This window comes from Arabidopsis lyrata (assembly GCF_000004255.2).
Source record: "Arabidopsis lyrata subsp. lyrata unplaced genomic scaffold ARALYscaffold_6, whole genome shotgun sequence".
Classification (NCBI taxonomy): Eukaryota; Viridiplantae; Streptophyta; class Magnoliopsida; order Brassicales; family Brassicaceae; genus Arabidopsis; species Arabidopsis lyrata.
The window spans coordinates 8789391-8808265 of NW_003302550.1; the positions used below are offsets into that span (position 1 = coordinate 8789391).

Sequence of the window (18875 nt, forward strand, 5' to 3'; positions counted from 1 at the left end):
ATATTATTTTATTACGAGTATTTTATAGTTTTCGTATCTTTCACAAGTTGATTGATGAATAAACCACACACAGATGACAAACCAACACGGCAATAACCATTTTTATGATTTTATTATATACTATAAAAACGATACATCATAATTATGCTCAAATTATACGTATAATATTCGAATTCTTAAAACAATGTTTTCATCGCTCCATTGTTGTTGCTAATATTCGCTTCAATTATTTGATCTGATGCTTGGAGCAGTTATTCACCTTTCAAAACATCCATTAAAAGAACGGACACAAGAAAAAGGAAAAGCCATATTTTAAACTTCAAAATTATTTAATATGTTAATTATCACAAAGTACAGAAAACAAAACAAGAACCAAAAAAAAAAAAAAAAACAAGAGCATTATTCTATTTCTCGCCATGCTTAACGATCAAGAATTAGCTCTCTCTACTTTCATTCCCCCCCTCATCAAAATTTCTCGATGTTGTTTCGTTTCCACCATAATATGGACATACATGTCATAGTATATATATGCTAATTTATTTCTCTTTGCCGATTATTTATGCCTAATTACTTTATTTACCCCCGATCCCCCCAAACGTTTATGCCTAATATTGTAGAAAGAACTCCGGCTAAGTCACTAGAACTCCGGTGGAGAAAATTTGGCCGGCGGTGTAAGGAGAGGTTGAGAATTTTGATCTACACCTCTCTTTCCTTTCTTCATTTGCTATATGACTCGATCGACACTCGGTGCTGCAAAATGCTTTTTCTCCTCTGCATATCAAAAAAAAAAAAATCAATCAATAAGAATTCGAAAGATACGACCATAGTATAAAAATACTTATATATATGCTCCAAAGTTATACCTGTAAATAAATATGTCTTCACCATGAAGTTTCTTCCTGCACAAGTAACATGAATTGAGGAAACCCAAACCCTGAAACTCTGGCGAATTCTCTGGAGATTCCGTAACGACATCGACCACGAAGAGTCTTTCCCGACGATCATCGTTGATCTTACTTGAGAAACACTCAAATCCATCTTTGTCATAAATCCTTGTACTACAAGATCCACTAGGCCCATGGTGACATGTCACCAACGTGTAATCTTCCTCGTCCATTATGAACATCTCCTCGTCTTCTCCGTCCGTGCTTCCACCATGGCTCATGAACTGAACCGGATCAGACCGGCCGGGTTGGTTCTGTTCCGATCTACAAACGCTCGTGATTCGACGAGTGTTTGAGTTCTCGAGCGCGGCTACAATCCCTAGACCAACAGAGCCACCAAGATTGTCATCGTAGAATCTCTTTGAACTGTTTCTCTGAGATATCTGAGGGAGAATCTTGAAATCAAGTGGGCTTTTAGGGCTTGTCATCAAGACGTCGAAGAAAGGAGCAGCCGTGGATCGGTTGACACGGACGAGGAGGTCCGATATCTTTCCGATCATGGGATGGGTTCTTTTGGTAAGCATGATCTTGAGAGAAGGGCTTTGATCAGATTAAATTAAAAAAAACAAAAACAAAAAGAAGAAACATAAAAGAAGAAGAAGAGAGAAGATTGGTGGTGTTTGCAAACCTCCACAGAGAAGAGAAGAGATGGGAGAGAGATGTGTTATTTATGGTGGAGTTGGTGGGAGGGTTGAGAAACTGTACACTACTTTTTATTTATTGCAATATTTACAAAAAATCTCGTGAACTATTCTTATTTCACGAATAAAACCCTTACTGTTTATCTCCAAAACAAAACTACCATATAATATCTAATGACGTAACAAGCCACGAAGCGTGTGAAGCTAGTTCGAGAGTTGAACTCTTTTGGATATTTTTTTAATGAACGTCTAAGTGGAATAGCTCACCAGGTTATTATCCAAGAAAAAACAGAAGATAGAAATATATAAATTTTGTCTAATCAGTGTCTTGATCTATTTGAATTAATGTAGTATATTATAAGTGAGTAAGTCGTCAATTATCCTTATGATCAGATAGTCAAAATACTAAGGCTAATAATAAATTGACGCAAATATAATTTGGCACTTCCTAATTTAAATAATAGTGTGGGTGACACGGTGTTAAACGGCAAGTACATTATATTATTCTAGTTTTTTAACTTTAAAAATCTTATTAATCTAAGTAAATGGGCACTTAATCTCTTTAGTCATGAAGAAAATAATTGCTCTCTAGCCATAGTTTTATATATATATATAAGCTCATGTTTACTTTTAAGAAAACATAAAGTTAATGTTATAGATATGGAGATGAATTCATGCTAGTGTATATCCCACAAACGCTAAGAGAGGATAGCTTTTGGTTTCGAATTTTCACAGCGTTGTAAAATTAGTTTCAAATGCATGCAATCACAATCATCCATCCACAAACGCTACACCAGAAAACTAAAAAATAAAATCATGCATCCACAAAGATATATTAACGTTTTGTGAGCAGTAATGTCTAAACCAAACGCAACCATCTGTATTTGCCCAAACTTGTACATAACAGCAACACATGCATGTTTTCTTGGTTATTCAATAAAATAAATATTTAGTTGAGTGTTATATGTATAAGCTGAATTGACATAAACCCTAAACAATGCTTATAATGATTTAGATTTGAAAGATTTGTTTTTGTAAGAAAATCAAATAAAAGATTTTAAAATACTGACATAAAAATAATAATAAGAGAGATATTAAAACGAATATGAAGGTGAGGTGCCAGTAAAAGAGTGGTCCACAGAGAGACAACCAATTTACTTTAAAAAATACAAACCAAAACACAAAAAAAAAAAAAGTCGAGATCGACAATGTGGCCAATGGATCCCACAGGCTAAATTAAAGAGGATTCGTTGAGCACTTTCATGAGATGTGGATACGTGGCATTCATCAACAGCTACATTGTACCCTCCACTATTATTTTTCTGACGGAAAAAAGATACTCAGCTACACGAAGTATGACAGAATACATGGCTACACATGTCAAGTTTAAAAATGTACAACTAACTACACGAACTAAATGTATTGCATGCCCACATATACTAACTGTATGACGACATATGCTTAACATCACGAACATTTATTCCGGTACACTAATCAACGAAATCCGGCGTTGACCATTGTTGACCGGTATTGACCAACAAAAATATTCAAAATTTTTTTAGTAATTAGTTAATTTTTTTAGTAAATATTCAAAAAAATTTTTTTAGTAAATAGTTAATTTTTTTAGTATTGACCGGTAGTGATTTTAATAATTAGTTAATTTTTTTAACTTCAAAAGTTTTGAATCAAAACTAAACTAAAAGTGAAATGAAATAAATTTTATTATTTTTGTTAGAAAAATTGAGTATATGACTCTTTAATCTAAAGTTTGCATGTTTAAAAAATATTAAGTTTTTTTTGCTAAAATCAAAATCATAATACATAGTTAAAAACATAGAAAATTTTACATACTCTTTAGTCTAACTTTAATATATTATTAATTTATGTAATTAAAATTATTAAAAATATTCGTAATAACGGATAAATAACAAAAAAGGTCATAATTTGTTTTTTTTAATATATAGCAAATAAAAAATTTAACGATATTGATTTTAGCAAAAAACATTTATAAAATAAGAAGTTAATGTTTTTATTGACAATGTAAAGATAAGGAATTCGCTTAATTATTTTTATTTCACTTTTATTTTAGTTTTGAAATTGAAAAAACTAACTAATTATAATAATCAATTTATTAAATATATATACAAAATTTATTTAAGTTGAATATACTATATAGAATGTGTTTTCCTCTTTAATTATACAATACAATAAAAGATTTAATAGAATAATTTTTTGTTTTTGTTTTTAATATTAAAATATAAAAAAAAAATTGAATATTTTTGTTGGTCAATACCGGTCAACGATGGTCAACGCCGAATTTCGATGATTAGTATACCAGAATAAGATGTTCGTGATGTTGACCACATGTCGTCATATAGTTGGTATATGTGGGCATGCAATACATTTAGTTCGTGTAGTTGGTTGTACATTTTTAAACTTGGTATGTGTAGCCATGTATTCCGTTATACTTCGTGTAGCTGAGTATCTTTTTTCCTTTTCTGATTCGGATTTCTGTTTTACATTACTATTATTTTCCTTTTCTATATGGTCCCATTACCCTACTAAGATCCCCCTATATGTATTTTCGGGGAATTTTATAGGAAAAAAAAAAATTGTTCTGCAACTAAAATAATCCGTCAACAAAATTGTCGAAATTATAAACGATTTCCATCAAATGAAATAGAAACTCTGTTTGATGGAAAAATAAAAACATAGGTTTGAGCTTTAGGTAGAAATGAGTCGCAAATTTACTTGGTTGAGTGTTTTGAAAGTATTATAATCTTCACACAAATTTTAAAACAACATAAGGTATTTTGATTTTCAAAATATCCTCTTTTTCAAAAAAAAAAGAATAGTAAAACTCTTAGAACATAGTTTGGTCTAATACTATCTAAAACCAAGCACTAAGATTAGAAATTGAAAATTTAAATTCTCCTTTAGAGTTTTTTCCAAAATTTGGATCCTTCACCAATTTTCCTCACTATGATAAGTGGCATGCTTGCAATAAAGATCATGTTGTTATAAGTGAATGATGAGTTCACTCACTTTCTCTTACGTACGACATTTTATCATTAAAAACATTTTTGATTTCTTGCAAACTTTATTTTTCTCTGCCATTTTGTTAATAAGTTTTCCAAAAAGTATTATTACCAGCCTATCGTTTTTGTCTTAGATTTTAAGTCTTAACCAACAGTATAACTTTGTCTTACCTCTTTTTAAACAAACCAAAAAGTTATCTAACTAACGTGTGATCGATCAATACATAATTTTCCAAACACTTTTTTTGTCGAAACTTTATCTAAACCTTTATGAAAACAGATAAAACAAAAAAAAAAAGACTCTTCATTCTCATCCCTAATTGTTCGACGAAGATTATCCAAAATTGTTTTGCCTAGTCAATCCTTTATCCAAAAAAAAAAAAAAAATTAACCTAGTCAATTAGTGAAAAAGAAGAAGATATCCTAATCAAATCCTATAAATCCTGAAAAATCTATAATTAGATAAATTGTTTAATTTTGATTTTTTATTCTTCTACAGCCTATTAATTCAATCCTAACAGGCTAAATTAAGATATTAGATAACTCATAAGTTAATAATCTATCTATATATAATGAGAAACTAAAATCATTTTCCACCGTTTCATGCAAGTGAATATATACATATAGTATAAATATAGTTCATTAAAAACACACTAACTCTATCCGACAGTTTTCTGCATAAATATTCAATGCAAAATTTAAATGCTATGTTTATAAAACCAAATATATTTTTTATTGAAAAGAAGTACCAGTAGTTTTATCCAAATAAAAAAGTACCAATAATGATGTCTGAATTTGAATAATTAATGGAATGATAGAATTAAGTCTTAAAAAGAAACATTTTTATATTTATTTTGCTCATCTCAATTATCTAGTCAATACTAAAGTTCAATTTAATTAAGATCATGAACAAACTAATCTAAAAAATCGTAGGTTACTGTTCCATCAAATTACTATAAAAACAATTCATCTTAAACCTTTCAAAAGCACTTGTTTCCTACCGTAGAAACTCAACACTAAGCTATGAAAATGAAACACTTCACTCGTCTCTTATCATTGTTCTTCATCCTCATTACTTCATTCTCTTTGGCTAACTCAACCATCGTCTCTCATGATGAACGAGCCATCACCATTAATGGAAAACGTCGAATCCTACTTTCAGGCTCCATTCATTACCCACGAAGCACTGCTGATGTAACTACTTACACTTATATATCACATCACTTTTTCATATGTTTCTTCATCCATTTTAATGTTTTCGTGGCTTTTGGTTGCAGATGTGGCCTGATCTGATCAACAAAGCCAAAGATGGTGGCTTAGACGCAATCGAGACGTACGTTTTTTGGAACGCACATGAACCAAAACGTAGGGAATACGATTTCTCGGGGAATCTCGACGTTGTTCGCTTCATCAAGACCATTCAAGACGCTGGTCTCTACTCCGTTCTTCGCATTGGACCTTATGTTTGCGCAGAATGGAATTATGGAGGCTTTCCGGTGTGGCTGCACAATATGCCAAACATGAAATTTAGAACAGTCAACCCTAGTTTCATGGTACAACCCAAACTTTTATTAGATAATCTCTTGCTATTTTTGGATTCTTGAACTTCTTCTAATGTTTTCTTGAAATCCCTTTGGCAGAATGAAATGCAAAATTTCACTACAAAGATCGTAGAGATGATGAAGGAAGAGAAGCTCTTTGCGTCACAAGGCGGTCCAATTATCCTAGCTCAGGTATGACATTTACATTATGGAGGATGTTATCGCGGACTTCTGGTCCTTTATCCCCCGGACTGGCCCATTGGACTCAGAATCGGCCTTACCATTAATTTTATATGTAGACAACATTTATATCATCATCAAAAACGTTTTCTTGTTCATACTCTTTCCCTTCTATTAGGCATGGGCTTTCGGTTAACCGTTCGGTTATCGGTTGGGTCCATTCGGTTTTCGGTTCTTTCGGTTTTAAAATTTAGTATCCATTCGAATATTTTAAAATTTCGGTTCGGTTTCGGTTTGGTTCCGGTTCTTTCGGTTTTAAAATTTAGTATCCATTCGATTATTTTGCTTAGGATATTTTCGGATATTTCGGTTATTTTTGAGTATTTTCGAATATTTTTGGATATTTTTCGGTTATTTTTGAGTATTTTTACTATTTTTATAGATTTTTCAAGTATTTTTGATTATTTGGTCAATAAATAACTAATTATTTCGAAAATATAATTGTATTTCGGGTATTTCGGTTACCCGAAATATTTCGGTTCGGTACCGATTCGGTTACGGTTATTTCGATTATCAAATTTAGTATCCATTCGGTTATTTTCATATTTTCGGTTCGGTTCGGTTCGGTTTTTTTGCTTCGGTTTCGGTTCGGTACATTCGGTTCGGTTTAAAAGCCCAGCCCTACCTTCTATATTGATTTTTTTAATTTGTTCGGTTATATTTCAGATCGAGAACGAGTACGGGAATGTGATCTCATCGTATGGAGCAGCGGGTAAGGCCTACATTGATTGGTGTGCCAACATGGCTAACTCTCTAGACATCGGTGTTCCATGGCTTATGTGCCAACAACCAAACGCTCCTCAGCCTATGCTCGAGACGTGCAATGGATTCTACTGTGACCAGTACGAACCGACCAACCCGAGCACCCCAAAGATGTGGACAGAGAATTGGACCGGCTGGTTCAAGAATTGGGGAGGCAAACACCCTTATAGAACCGCTGAGGATCTTGCTTTTTCAGTTGCTAGATTCTTCCAAACCGGAGGAACTTTCCAGAACTATTACATGGTCAGATTCATATCATTTTTATTCGTTATTAGTAGTAACCAATCTTTTCTAACCATTTTTTTTATTTAATGTGAATTTTTACAGTACCATGGTGGTACTAACTTTGGTAGAGTCGCTGGAGGTCCATACATCACCACTTCATATGATTACCATGCTCCTATTGATGAATTCGGTATAAACAACTTCACACTTTTCTTATATATATACACAAATCGCTTAAAAATGTCGTATATATAATACGTGTGTGTATATATATACATTTTTAGGTAACTTGAACCAGCCTAAATGGGGTCACTTGAAACAGTTACACAGAGTGTTAAAATCCATGGAGAAATCGCTGACTTACGGCAACATATCAAGAATCGATCTTGGCAACTCCATCAAGGTTAGACCCGGTCCTGTCTCTTTAAACTATAAACTGGCGTTATCATGGAGTAACATGTTTCTTATATCTCTATAAAGGCGACGATTTACACAACAAAAGAGGGATCGAGCTGCTTCATCGGTAATGTGAACGCAACTGCAAATGCTTTAGTCAACTTCAAAGGAAAAGACTACCACGTACCGGCTTGGTCCGTGAGTGTTCTTCCCGAATGCGATAAAGAGGCTTACAACACTGCAAAAGTGAACACTCAAACATCAATTATGACCGAGGACTCTAGTAAGCCAGAGAAGCTGGAATGGACCTGGAGACCGGAGTCCGCTCAGAAGATGATTCTTAAAAGCAGTGGAGATCTCATTGCCAAGGGTCTTGTAGACCAAAAAGACGTTACAAATGATGCTAGTGACTATCTTTGGTACATGACTAGGTATATCTATGATCCAACATACATATTATACCTAGACCAACTATATCTTGAAATGATTTGTATTGTTTTAAATGATTTGTGGTATTTATTAGGGTTCATCTCGACAAGAAAGATCCACTTTGGAGCAGAAACATGACACTACGGGTTCACAGCAATGCCCATGTTCTACACGCTTACGTCAATGGAAAATACGTTGGTAACCAATTTGTAAAGGACGGGAAATTCGATTACAGATTTGAGAAGAAGGTCAATCATCTCGTTCATGGGACTAACCACATTTCACTTCTCAGTGTTTCCGTTGGACTACAGGTAAGATGTGAATACATAGCTTTTTAATTATGATACTTTTCATTCTCTCCAAAATTTGTTGTGGTCTTATGTTTTAGAATTACGGAGCTTTCTTTGAGAGCGGTCCCACTGGAATCAATGGTCCTGTGTCCTTAGTCGGATACAAAGGAGAGGAAACAATCGAGAAGGATCTATCGCAGCATCAATGGGACTACAAGATTGGTTTGAATGGATACAACAACAAACTTTTCAGCACAAAATCCGTTGGTCACATCAAATGGGCAAACGAAATGTTTCCTACTAGTCGGATGTTGACATGGTACAAGGTCAGTATCAATTAACACTTTCTACAATGGAAATCATTTGATTCCGCAAATGAACGGTTTCTTATACAATGAAATGTTATCTATTCAGGCAAAGTTCAAGGCTCCTCTTGGTAAAGAGCCAGTGATTGTGGACTTTAATGGTCTCGGGAAAGGTGAGGCTTGGATCAACGGTCAGAGCATTGGACGTTACTGGCCCAGCTTTAACTCTAGTGATGACGGTTGCAAAGACGAATGTGACTACCGCGGGGAGTATGGTAGCGACAAATGCGCTTTTATGTGTGGCGAACCAACTCAAAGATGGTACTTAACTACTAATGGTTCATTCATTACTTTCATCATAAAGTTTTGATTTATAATCAGTAACGGTTCATTACTCTGATGGGCAAACTCTTGTAGGTACCATGTTCCAAGATCGTTCTTGAAAGCGAGCGGACACAACACTATCACACTATTCGAAGAAATGGGCGGTAACCCGTCAATGGTGAACTTCAAGACAGTTGTGGTCGGAACTGTTTGTGCCAGGGCTCATGAACACAACAAAGTGGAGTTGTCCTGCCATAACCATCCGATCTCAGCCGTTAAATTCGCAAGCTTTGGAAATCCGGTGGGGCATTGTGGGACATTCGCGGTTGGTACGTGCCAAGGAGACAAGGATGCTGTGAAGACCGTGGCTAAAGAGTGTGTTGGGAAACTTAACTGCACTATCAATGTGTCGTCCGACACGTTTGGCTCTACTTTGGACTGTGGAGATTCACCTAAAAAATTGGCCGTGGAATTGGAGTGCTAGATTAGATCTTAGCTCTAGCTAGCTAGCTAGTGATTGCAATAATTTTCTTAAATAATTTAGATCCGTTAAATAATGTCGTACTTGTTTTTGATCTATCAGTTTTTTTTAGATGATTTGGATTTAGGATTATGGAAATAAATATTATGGTCGAATAAAAAATTACTTGTTTAAATATTTTCCCTTGAGATGCTTTTTATTCTGACCTTTTTATTAAGCAACGACACTACTATATGTATTCTCTGTTGTGATTACGAAAAAAGTTTCTCGACGAGAATTCACCAATTTTAGGCTATCACAGTTTCTAACAATAGCCACAATTTTTTTTTTATATCAACACTAACCACATTTTAGTATCTTCTGTCGTATTATCTATACACATTCCAATTTTTTTTTTGACAACACTATACATATTCTAATTTTAATTCTATTACCATTAGCAATGTATATAAAATCTTACTATTACTTTGAATTTTCTCTTTGTATCCTAAGCATATTATAGTTTCTCATTTGAATTCTTAGTTTTCTTTCTGCATTTTATTTAAATTTGTTTCTAAGATCTTCACAATTAGAAAAACATTGATGTTATTAATGAGGTAACTGATAACAAATGAGAACTTTATTTGAATAATGAATCTCTTAGCTAAAGCGAAGCATACTCCTTGTATAATCTCATTTCCAAAGTATCTTAACAAAACAAAAACATATCAAAAATGATTAAAATCTAGAAAATTCAGAAAGTGTGGCAAGAGGATTAGGTAAAGACCCGACCCGGACCCATTTAAGAGACTAAAAAGCCCACCCGGTTAGAGCGTTCTAGAACACTTGGTGCAATAAAACGAAGGGAGTCATGTGTTTGGTTGGGTCTATCTCTCTCTCTACTGCAGTTTTTAGGGTTTTATCCTCCGAAAGTATCCTCAACAAGGTATCATCATCACTCACTCTCTCTTCACTGTCTATTAGGATTATAGAAAAGCTTCACAACGAGAATTGAATACAAAGGTTTGAACTTTGGGTGGATAAAGTAATCGAGTTCGCTCAATAGTGGTTGGGTTTTGCTGTAAGGTTTTGCTGTAAATTTGGTGAATCTGGGAGAAATCTTCATTTCTGCTTATTTGTTTCTCTGTCTCTCTCAATTCATACTAATTGAGAGTTTGTGTGTTTTGACTGATAGCAGAAATGGCGGCGACTCAACTTACAGCATCACCAGTGACTATGTCAGCAAGGAGCTTAGCCTCGCTGGATGGTCTCAGAGCTTCAAGTGTCAAGTTTTCATCTTTGAAACCAGGGACCCTTAGGCAGAGCCAGTTCCGTCGTTTGGTTGTCAAAGCTGCTTCTGTTGTTGCCCCTAAGGTACTTTCTCAGTTCTTTGTTTAGAATCATTGTTGTTTGGTTACTTTTTCTGGATGAGAACTTATCTGAATCTTGGATTGTTGTTTTGTTGTTCTGGCCATTCGTTTTTTTGTGTTACACAATCCAATCCACTAAATGATGTCTAAAGAAACTAAGCTTTAGATGCTTCTACCTTTCTCTTTTGCAAGCTTGGTTTGAATCTTCGATAAGTTCCTTCTCTTCTAGTTATGACTCTGTTTGGGTTTGGTTTTTCTTGTGTATGGTTATTTACAGTATACTTCAATTAAGCCATTGGGAGATCGAGTTTTGGTGAAGATCAAGGAGGCAGAGGAAAAGACTTTAGGAGGTATCTTACTACCATCAACTGCTCAATCAAAACCTCAAGGAGGTGAAGTCGTTGCTGTGGGTGAAGGAAGAACTATTGGGAAGAACAAAATCGATATCACTGTCCCTGTAACAGCCTCACTACCCTTCAAGCCCTCTTATTTTGTTTGCTAATAAATTTATCTGAAATGTCTTCATCTTTTTCCTGATGCAGACTGGAGCACAAATTATTTACTCCAAATACGCAGGAACTGAGGTGGAGTTCAATGATGTGAAGCATCTCATTCTCAAGGAAGATGATATTGTTGGCATTCTTGAGACAGAGGACATCAAAGATCTCAAACCTTTGAATGACCGAGTCTTTATTAAGGTTTGTCTCTTGGGTTTACCTTCGTCATCTTATTATTGACTCTGCATGCAAATGTTAACTTATGTTTTGAAATGTCTGAGTTTAGGTTGCTGAGGCAGAGGAGAAAACAGCTGGAGGGTTGTTGTTAACCGAGACTACTAAAGAAAAGCCTTCTATTGGCACGGTAAGTGCTCACTTGATATCATGTCCATTCCGGGAATCTAAGACTTTCTTAGTAGCTTGATGTGTTACTCAGTTCATACATAAATTCCAATTATACATATTCTCCTCTTCATTTCGTGGCAGGTGATAGCAGTTGGACCGGGTTCCCTAGACGAAGAAGGTAAAATTACTCCTCTACCAGTATCGACCGGAAGCACAGTTCTTTACTCCAAGTATGCTGGTAATGACTTCAAGGGCAAAGATGGTTCCAACTACATTGCCCTCAGAGCTTCAGATGTGATGGCTATACTTTCTTAGTTATGTCATATCTTTGTAATCTGCAACTTGTATCCCAATTGTGGAAAATTTTTCGTAAACGGCCTGAGCATAATCTGGAATAAAGACTTGAGTTGGAAATATGATTGTGATTCGCTGGTCTCATGTTTTCCCTTCTCTAACCCGTTGGCTCACGTAGCATTTTGGTTACATCTTGTTAAGTTGATCAGCTAACTTGCTAGAAACTGGACTCGCATCAAATGAAATCATCTTGTAAACTTAGTGAAAGATATTTTACAGGTAAATGCTCTACAGTGCCCAGTGGAAACTTGAGACATGTTATCAAAGAGAAGCTATATTACAAAACGAAGAAAAAAGAATCTTTGTCTGTGAGAGATCCCTTCTGCCTTCACCTGTTAAACGAGGTGGCTGAATTATCATCATAATGACCTCTCCAAGCATTGCCACTGTCACCGCCACTACAAGCTTGATTAGTAACTGGTACACCGGCAAAGTTCCCGTCCAAGCTCATCTGTTGAACCTCAGCTGATGAAAGGATCTTAAGGCTCTGAACAAAGTTCACGAATTCCCTGCAAAAATCAAGATTTTAAAGGTTACAAAAAAGAAGGGAGCATCTAACAGTCTGATGTGTGAATGTAATTGTTTTCTACTTACTCCCATGGATCATCGCCAACGAGGAGGATGTCGGTTTCATGATCGACATAAACAAGTTTCCAGTCAGATGTTTGCGGATCTTCAAGCTGTCCTTCGATCCCAAACATGCGCGCTAGATCATGCCTCAGCTCATCGTAACCTCTGTAACGGTTGACGTCTATTGATCTCCCCACTGAACCTCGCTTTTGCACCTGTAGGATAATTTACAACATTTGTCAAACTGAAAACATAACCTAAATTTCAACAAGCAGGGATCAGAGAACAATTGAACCTTTGTATAAGTTCGCATTCGCTGAGTCTGAGCTGGCCACAATCCACCACCAAGAACTCCAGCATCGTTGACAGCTAGATCATTTGAAATGGCGGGCACATTGGGGACACCAAAAGATTGAGTTCTTACAGCTGAAGTAGACATCTCTGTACCAATGTCATTTGTCACTCCTCCATAGTTTGAAAGCATGTTCTGGAGATCTTTCTGGGAGTCGTATCCCCTCGAGAGTAACGTGTCAGGAACAAAGCCATTATCAACATTAGCTCCACCGAGCAAGCTGTTCCTGGAATCACCGTCAAGGCCAAAAGTTGGAGCCAAGAAATTCTGTTGTCTGTTGTTGTCGCCTCCATCTAAACCGTAAGAAGTTCCAGAGGCAGATGCTTCTAGTTGATGATCTGTTAAACTAGCTTTGGACTTTTGCTGACCCACGAGTTCTTGTTTTAGTCGCATATCGGATTTGCTGTAAAGATCCTGAACAAGATTACCAGATATATCAATCGCTGCATCAGGTATCAAGATCGCTGGCCCACTTTGGCTTCTGTTGAGAAAGCCTGAAGAAGAGATCTGACAGTTGTTGGTGGAAGGCGAGGTTGAAGAGGAAGGTGCATCTCCTCCATCTGTGATGCCTGAATAAGCTTTGACCCCTCCTCCAACCGGTGGGTTTTGTTTTTCCTGAGGCCGGCTCACCAGCATTTGAGGTGGTTGCAACGTCGATAAGCCATTGTTAGTGCAGGATGACGGAAACTGATGACCTTGAGAGAGAGGAGGCAGCTGTTGCAACTGCTGGCTTTGCAATTGATGGTGTGGTAACTGCGACTGCGGCGAAAGAAATTGCTGCTGCTGTTGCTGTTGCTGTTGTAATCTCTGCAACAGCTGAAACTGTAAATGCGGCTGTTCCAAGAGACTCTGCTGGAATATCTTTTGGGCCTGTGCATGGTGAGCTTTCTGCTGCAAAAGTGTTTGCTGATTCTGCCCGTTGACACCAGGAGGCTGCTGCTGTTCTACTTGTCGTGGAAACTGTGTCTCTTGCGGTGGAGCGGACATCAGATTGGATGAAGACTTGCTGGTTTCAATTACACTACTCTGGCTAGTGCTAGCACCTAAAAGGTGATGTGCTTGTGGAAGCTGCTTAGACTGTTGTTGCTGTTGAAAGCTTTGATTAAGGGAGCTGGGCGGAGGCGTGATAACACTGCTTGCCATTGATCCCGAAACTAATTGTGGTTGCAAATGATGTGTAGATACTTGTTGCACCTGAAGCTGCTGCGCTGCTTGTTGACCATTGTAAAGCTGATTCTGCGGAAGCTGAAGTTGCTGCTGCAACTTATGTTGTTGTAACTGTTGTGGCTGTGGCTGGTGATGCGAGTGAGATTGCAATGGCTGCGTTCTTAGCTGCTGCTGCTGCTGCTGCTGCGTCTGTTGCTGTAACGGTTGTTGATTTTGTTGCTGCAGTAATTGTTGTTGTTGCTGCTGCAGCAATTGTTGTTGTTGTTGAGAATGCGATTGATTATTGTTACTGTGTTGTTGAGACTGCAATTGTTGTTGCTGCTGCTGCAACTGTTGTTGTTGTTGTTGTTGATGTTGTTGCTGATGGTTCAAAGAGGAGTGCAACAATTGCTGCAGCTGCTGTTGTTGGGACAACGTAGTTGGTGGCTGAGGCAACTGGGACATTGGGGCTTGCGGGTTTGGTTTGTTAAATTGGAGATTTGATGAGGAAATCCCCCCTTGCGGCGTCTGAAAGCTCAGTAACTTGGAGGGATCATCAGTGCCGCCAAGATTGTTGTGCAGCGCCGCGGTTGGCGAAAGCATTGACGGGAAGAAACCTGGCTGTGTAGCAGCAGATGGTAACTGGCCGTTCTGCTGCTGCATATTCATCCACTGAACTAAACTCAGACCAGGAAATATCGTACTCGAAGGGTCTTTCATCTCTAAGCTATTATCAAGCCATGGCATTGCTCTCTTCAGTGCAGATTCCATGTCAGTCTCATCATCTGCAAGAGCACCGGAATTTTCGTCCTTGAGGAGATTCAAAAATGTTGTGTCGAAATGAAAAGGTACAAAGATTTTACCTAGCATTCCGGGTTGTCCAGAAAAGCGAGGTCGAAAAAATGGAGGAGGACATATGTAGAAAGGAGTTAAAACCGGTTCAATGTCCCAAACTGAAACTCGACTGGGCCGATCACCAGCAGCTGATTCATCCCATCCAATCTTAAGCAGAAACAAAAACAAGGCATAACTAAAATGAATGGTGCAATGTATCAGGAAAGGCAAATCTGGCATGCAGAGTTTTACTTCAAACTACTGTACCTGAAGATTCCGCCACTGAGAATTTTTCCATCTCACTGGATCAAGATCACTTATACCGGTAACTGTACCCATATACCGACGAACTCCACATTCTTCAGTCTCAAATATCATCCTAAACCGCATACCCAGGGAAACTTGAGCGTACATCGCTTTGGTATACTTGGCTAAAGGAACCACAAACTCAGCAGGAGCAGCCCTGAAAAAACTCAGGTTGTAATTCTTTCAACAATTACCTTGAAACAAGTATATAGTAAGGTTAATGGAGACAAAACGTAACATAGATCCCCCACCTTGGGTTGTAGAAAATGGTGAAAGGGCTGTTATTAGCATTAGCATGAGCTGCAGCAGCAAGAACTCCAATGTGCATGCTATCACTTGATATTACAGATGAAGAAAGCGCAGGCTGTTGTCTATTCGCACGTCTTATACCCAACAGAAGTTGCGCCTTTCCATCTCTTAATTGAAAGTCAAAAGGAGTTAGCATCTTGACACATTAATACAGAAAGAGCATTGGCATATCGAGTGATACCTTATAAAAAGAACAGAGTCTCCAGCAAAGAGCCTTTTTGTACTGACAAACACACTCCAGCCTGTAGTTAGCAAGTGCCTTTTTGGTTGACCTGATAAATGTCAACATAACCAAACCCTAAGAACAGTTTTACCAAAGCCAAATTGATCGAACAAGGTAATCTACCAAAAACAAGGTAAAACCTCGATAAATATGTCTGAATGTCCATGTGTTGTCGTGAATATCCTTAGCAACAAGCTCCTGACAAGGTGGTTGCATCGAGAAATCCTAACAGAATATTGCCAACAATGTAAGAAGCTAAGGCAATAAAGAGATCCTAATTATCAGATATATAACAAAGTATTGTATATACACCAGAGCAGGAAAGATTTTCTCAGCTGCTCGTCGGGGTACAGAAAATCCACCGTGAGTACTTGTGTCACTCGCCGTGAGGGTTTTGCAGAAAAATTCATTAGGCTGTCTGTTTAGCTTAAGACCCATGTCAGAAGCAAGCAATGCATCTCTGTCATACTGGTCAACAAAATGCTCAGATCAATTAGTCCCTACTCCTCAAAGACACCTAAAAAATCGAGTTATTCAGTGAAAGGTAAGCTACTTTGTTTACTGGCTGAAGAGTCATCTGCGCATAGACCTCATCCGTCTCAGGATCAGCCTGGTTCACAGTCGCCAATTAGCAAAACATTAGCAAATGTTAAGAAATCTAGCCGTAGAGGCCACTATTGATATTTAAAAGATACCATACATTCAGAGTAACATTGTGGAGCATGCATATGAGCTTGGAAGGAAGATTCGGGTAGCTTGGTATGAAATCAGTCTGCTTCTGCATTGAAGCGGCGACCTAAGAAATAGAAAGAAAACGACAGCCGCATGAAATTTCCAATCAGAGACTCATTCTTGATCAGCCATGAATGATACCAAACTTTATCGAACAACATACTTGCTCACTGTGACCTTGAGGGAAGTAAACAACAAGACTTCCTGCTGGAGGCAACGAAATCAGTGGCCCGGCACAAGCGTGCCATAGTTCTGAGTTTATATTTCTCCTTTCTCCTGCACTCACAAAACATCAAAGCTGTGATCACTTCAAATCTCTGAGATCTTCATTCAGTTACTATTATCAAACCAACAAGATGAGAGAGAACTGCTCTAAACCAACTGTTAAACCAATACAATAGTAACTTAGCTTACTTCTAAAGCTAGAAAATGAACGAAATCAAGTCAATTCAGGTTCTCAAATCCAGCAATTCAGAAGAAATGTGTGACCTCTACTTACAACTGAATCTATTCAAATCCAGCAATGAATTTCTTCTACTAAAGGAGAAACACACAAACCTTCAACAGGATTAGGAGAAACTCCATTTGATGAAGGAGCTTTCATGATCACTGAACTTTACTCCTAAAAGATTTCTCTGAAGAATTAAGAATCTGAATCTGAGCTTATACAAAGCTAAGCTCTTTGCGTGAGAGCTTCATCTTCAGCTTAGACCCAAAAGCCCTAAACTTTCACTCCACCACAAAGGAAAGGAAACAAGTTCTTTCTAGCTTTCTAGCTCAAGGCTTCAACAATCCAAGTTACAGCAGAAAGAAAGAATCGTTAATCAGAAATGGGGAACTCCAAGATCTCTGCTTTTTATCTCCGACAGAGCCGCCAATTTCTCGGAAATTTTAAGTATCTCAAAGAGATCAAAAACCACGACTTTTCACACGCGGAATCTCCGGAGAGACAAATAAAGCATACGACCTTAAAAAAGATTCCGTTTTTAACGAAGCTCTTCAACTAAAGTCAGATAATTCAAAAAACCCAGAAACCAAAAACCGCAAAGTTACTTGATTTAGCTGCTCTTCTTTGCTTTCCTTTCCTTTCTTGGGGAATCAAAGAGACGGGTTTCTATAAAAAGAAATCTGGAAAAAGAATCGAAAGAGAAAAACAAAACTAAGGAAGACGAAAGAGAATCGAAGGGCAGGAGATTAAGACAGAGAGAGCTCAAACGTGAGAGAAAGAGCATCAGAGTTGTCGGAAAGGGATGATCAGCGACCAGGACAACTACCAAAAGGTCTGCTAAAAGCACAGCAACAGCTTTTTCTTCTTCCTCTCCTCTTTTTTCCTTCTCATTTTCTTGGGATATTTAATTTTTTATATGTTTATATTTAATAATGCTCATGAAGCCGACATATTCACTAGCAAACTGGCCACGATATAATTTCTTAATATTACAAAAATTTAACTTTATTATCTCTAATAAGTGAAAGTTAATTTCATAAGTTTTTTTCATTAAGGTTTATTATTGTTGTACCATTTATCGTAATACTTGATTAAGAATGACACAGAATTTTAGGGGATGTAATGAAAAGAAAAAAAAAAGTCAGTTGACTAGCTAGTTTTTCTTTATCAAGGTGCATAAGTATATGTTTGGATATTTCTTTTGTAGTTAACTATATTTAATTCAGATAGATTTTAGGATTAATAATTCATCAGGAAATTATTTTCTGATTTTCGTTATATTGTGAATAAAAGCAAATTACTAAAAACAATGTGTAGTATTACATGGTCGGTTTTGAGTTTTATAAACTCACGATCATGTTTTAAACGAGAATGGAACTTAAATTTTTAGTAATGAATTTTATAATCGATATTTTTAGTTAGGATTAGGGTTCTAGTTTAGAGTTTATATGATATTTACTTATTTAGTTATAAATAAGTCAACATTTAGGCATATGATTATATATAGAAACTATTAAGAAACTTTGATAACAACAAATCTAACTAAATATAATTGGAAAACATTAATTATTATTTTGTTTTTACATTATCATCATAGATAATTGATCTTATTCTATTGTAAATAATGATTTATTCACATAAAAAAAAAAAAATATTATAGCGATATGTTTTTTTTTCCCCTGTAATCGTTAAAATGTCTCCCAAAAAAACAAACGGTGATATATGATCCTAAACATATATATTCGAAACCATATAAACATAAATGTCATTGAACAAATTACAAACTATTTGGTT

General features: G+C 36.6%; 4 protein-coding genes across 6 annotated transcripts; 2 read left to right on the plus strand and 2 right to left on the minus strand.

Moving 5' to 3' along the window:
* Positions 1-380: 380 nt before the first annotated feature.
* Positions 381-1931, minus strand: LOC9308024. The gene is made up of 2 exons (XM_002873965.2): positions 864-1931; positions 381-771 (listed from the first exon to the last, which is right to left on the minus strand). Exons 1-2 carry the CDS (start codon positions 1466-1468, stop codon positions 630-632), a joined length of 747 nt encoding a protein of 248 aa, XP_002874011.1. The 5' UTR covers positions 1469-1931; the 3' UTR covers positions 381-629.
* Positions 1932-5544: 3613 nt separating this feature from the next.
* LOC9310079 (beta-galactosidase 7) lies at positions 5545-9793 on the plus strand. The gene is made up of 11 exons (XM_002871909.2): positions 5545-5817; positions 5901-6176; positions 6264-6356; positions 7071-7409; positions 7494-7581; positions 7676-7794; positions 7872-8218; positions 8311-8527; positions 8605-8832; positions 8921-9132; positions 9229-9793. The coding sequence occupies exons 1-11, from the start codon at positions 5647-5649 to the stop codon at positions 9617-9619; spliced, it is 2481 nt and encodes an 826-aa protein (XP_002871955.1). The 5' UTR covers positions 5545-5646; the 3' UTR covers positions 9620-9793.
* A 692-nt stretch (positions 9794-10485) lies between these two features.
* LOC9308025 (20 kDa chaperonin, chloroplastic) lies at positions 10486-12243 on the plus strand. Of its 3 annotated transcripts, none has more exons than XM_002871910.2 (6): positions 10486-10541; positions 10794-10969; positions 11243-11422; positions 11508-11663; positions 11749-11826; positions 11949-12243. In XM_002871910.2, the coding sequence occupies exons 2-6, from the start codon at positions 10796-10798 to the stop codon at positions 12120-12122; spliced, it is 762 nt and encodes a 253-aa protein (XP_002871956.1). In that variant the 5' UTR covers positions 10486-10541; positions 10794-10795; the 3' UTR covers positions 12123-12243. The 3 variants fall into 3 exon arrangements, with proteins under 3 accessions (XP_002871956.1, XP_020879051.1, XP_020879052.1); XM_021023392.1 differs by lacking the exon at positions 10486-10541 and adding an exon at positions 10600-10618; XM_021023393.1 differs by lacking the exon at positions 10486-10541 and adding an exon at positions 10687-10698.
* Positions 12244-12331: 88 nt separating this feature from the next.
* Positions 12332-17982, minus strand: LOC9308026 (auxin response factor 7). Its single transcript, XM_021023391.1, has 13 exons — positions 17192-17982; positions 16797-16909; positions 16602-16697; positions 16455-16511; positions 16214-16369; positions 16042-16126; positions 15860-15950; positions 15621-15785; positions 15331-15526; positions 15093-15231; positions 13027-15014; positions 12756-12946; positions 12332-12670 (listed from the first exon to the last, which is right to left on the minus strand). Exons 1-13 carry the CDS (start codon positions 17235-17237, stop codon positions 12490-12492), a joined length of 3504 nt encoding a protein of 1167 aa, XP_020879050.1. The 5' UTR covers positions 17238-17982; the 3' UTR covers positions 12332-12489.
* Between the last annotated feature and the right edge of the window lie 893 nt (positions 17983-18875).

What these genes read in the sequence shown, in the direction of transcription:
- LOC9308024 (XM_002873965.2), bottom strand. Translation starts at nt 1,468, where the DNA reads ATGCTTACCAAAAGAACCCATCCCATGATCGGAAAGATATCGGACCTC. An exon ending in GAAGACATATTTATTTACAG is followed by an intron (nt 772 to 863) that starts GTATAACTTTGG and finishes TTTGATATGCAG; the next exon opens with AGGAGAAAAAGCATTTTGCA.
- LOC9310079 (XM_002871909.2), top strand. Translation starts at nt 5,647, where the DNA reads ATGAAAATGAAACACTTCACTCGTCTCTTATCATTGTTCTTCATCCTC. An exon ending in ACCCACGAAGCACTGCTGAT is followed by an intron (nt 5,818 to 5,900) that starts GTAACTACTTAC and finishes TTTTGGTTGCAG; the next exon opens with ATGTGGCCTGATCTGATCAA. An exon ending in GGCGAACCAACTCAAAGATG is followed by an intron (nt 9,133 to 9,228) that starts GTACTTAACTAC and finishes AAACTCTTGTAG; the next exon opens with GTACCATGTTCCAAGATCGT.
- LOC9308025 (XM_002871910.2), top strand. Translation starts at nt 10,796, where the DNA reads ATGGCGGCGACTCAACTTACAGCATCACCAGTGACTATGTCAGCAAGG. An exon ending in CTTCTGTTGTTGCCCCTAAG is followed by an intron (nt 10,970 to 11,242) that starts GTACTTTCTCAG and finishes GGTTATTTACAG; the next exon opens with TATACTTCAATTAAGCCATT. An exon ending in AAATCGATATCACTGTCCCT is followed by an intron (nt 11,423 to 11,507) that starts GTAACAGCCTCA and finishes TTCCTGATGCAG; the next exon opens with ACTGGAGCACAAATTATTTA.
- LOC9308026 (XM_021023391.1), bottom strand. Translation starts at nt 17,237, where the DNA reads ATGAAAGCTCCTTCATCAAATGGAGTTTCTCCTAATCCTGTTGAAG. An exon ending in TTCTCCTAATCCTGTTGAAG is followed by an intron (nt 16,910 to 17,191) that starts GTTTGTGTGTTT and finishes TTGTGAGTGCAG; the next exon opens with GAGAAAGGAGAAATATAAAC. An exon ending in TGGACAACCCGGAATGCTAG is followed by an intron (nt 15,015 to 15,092) that starts GTAAAATCTTTG and finishes GTGCTCTTGCAG; the next exon opens with ATGATGAGACTGACATGGAA.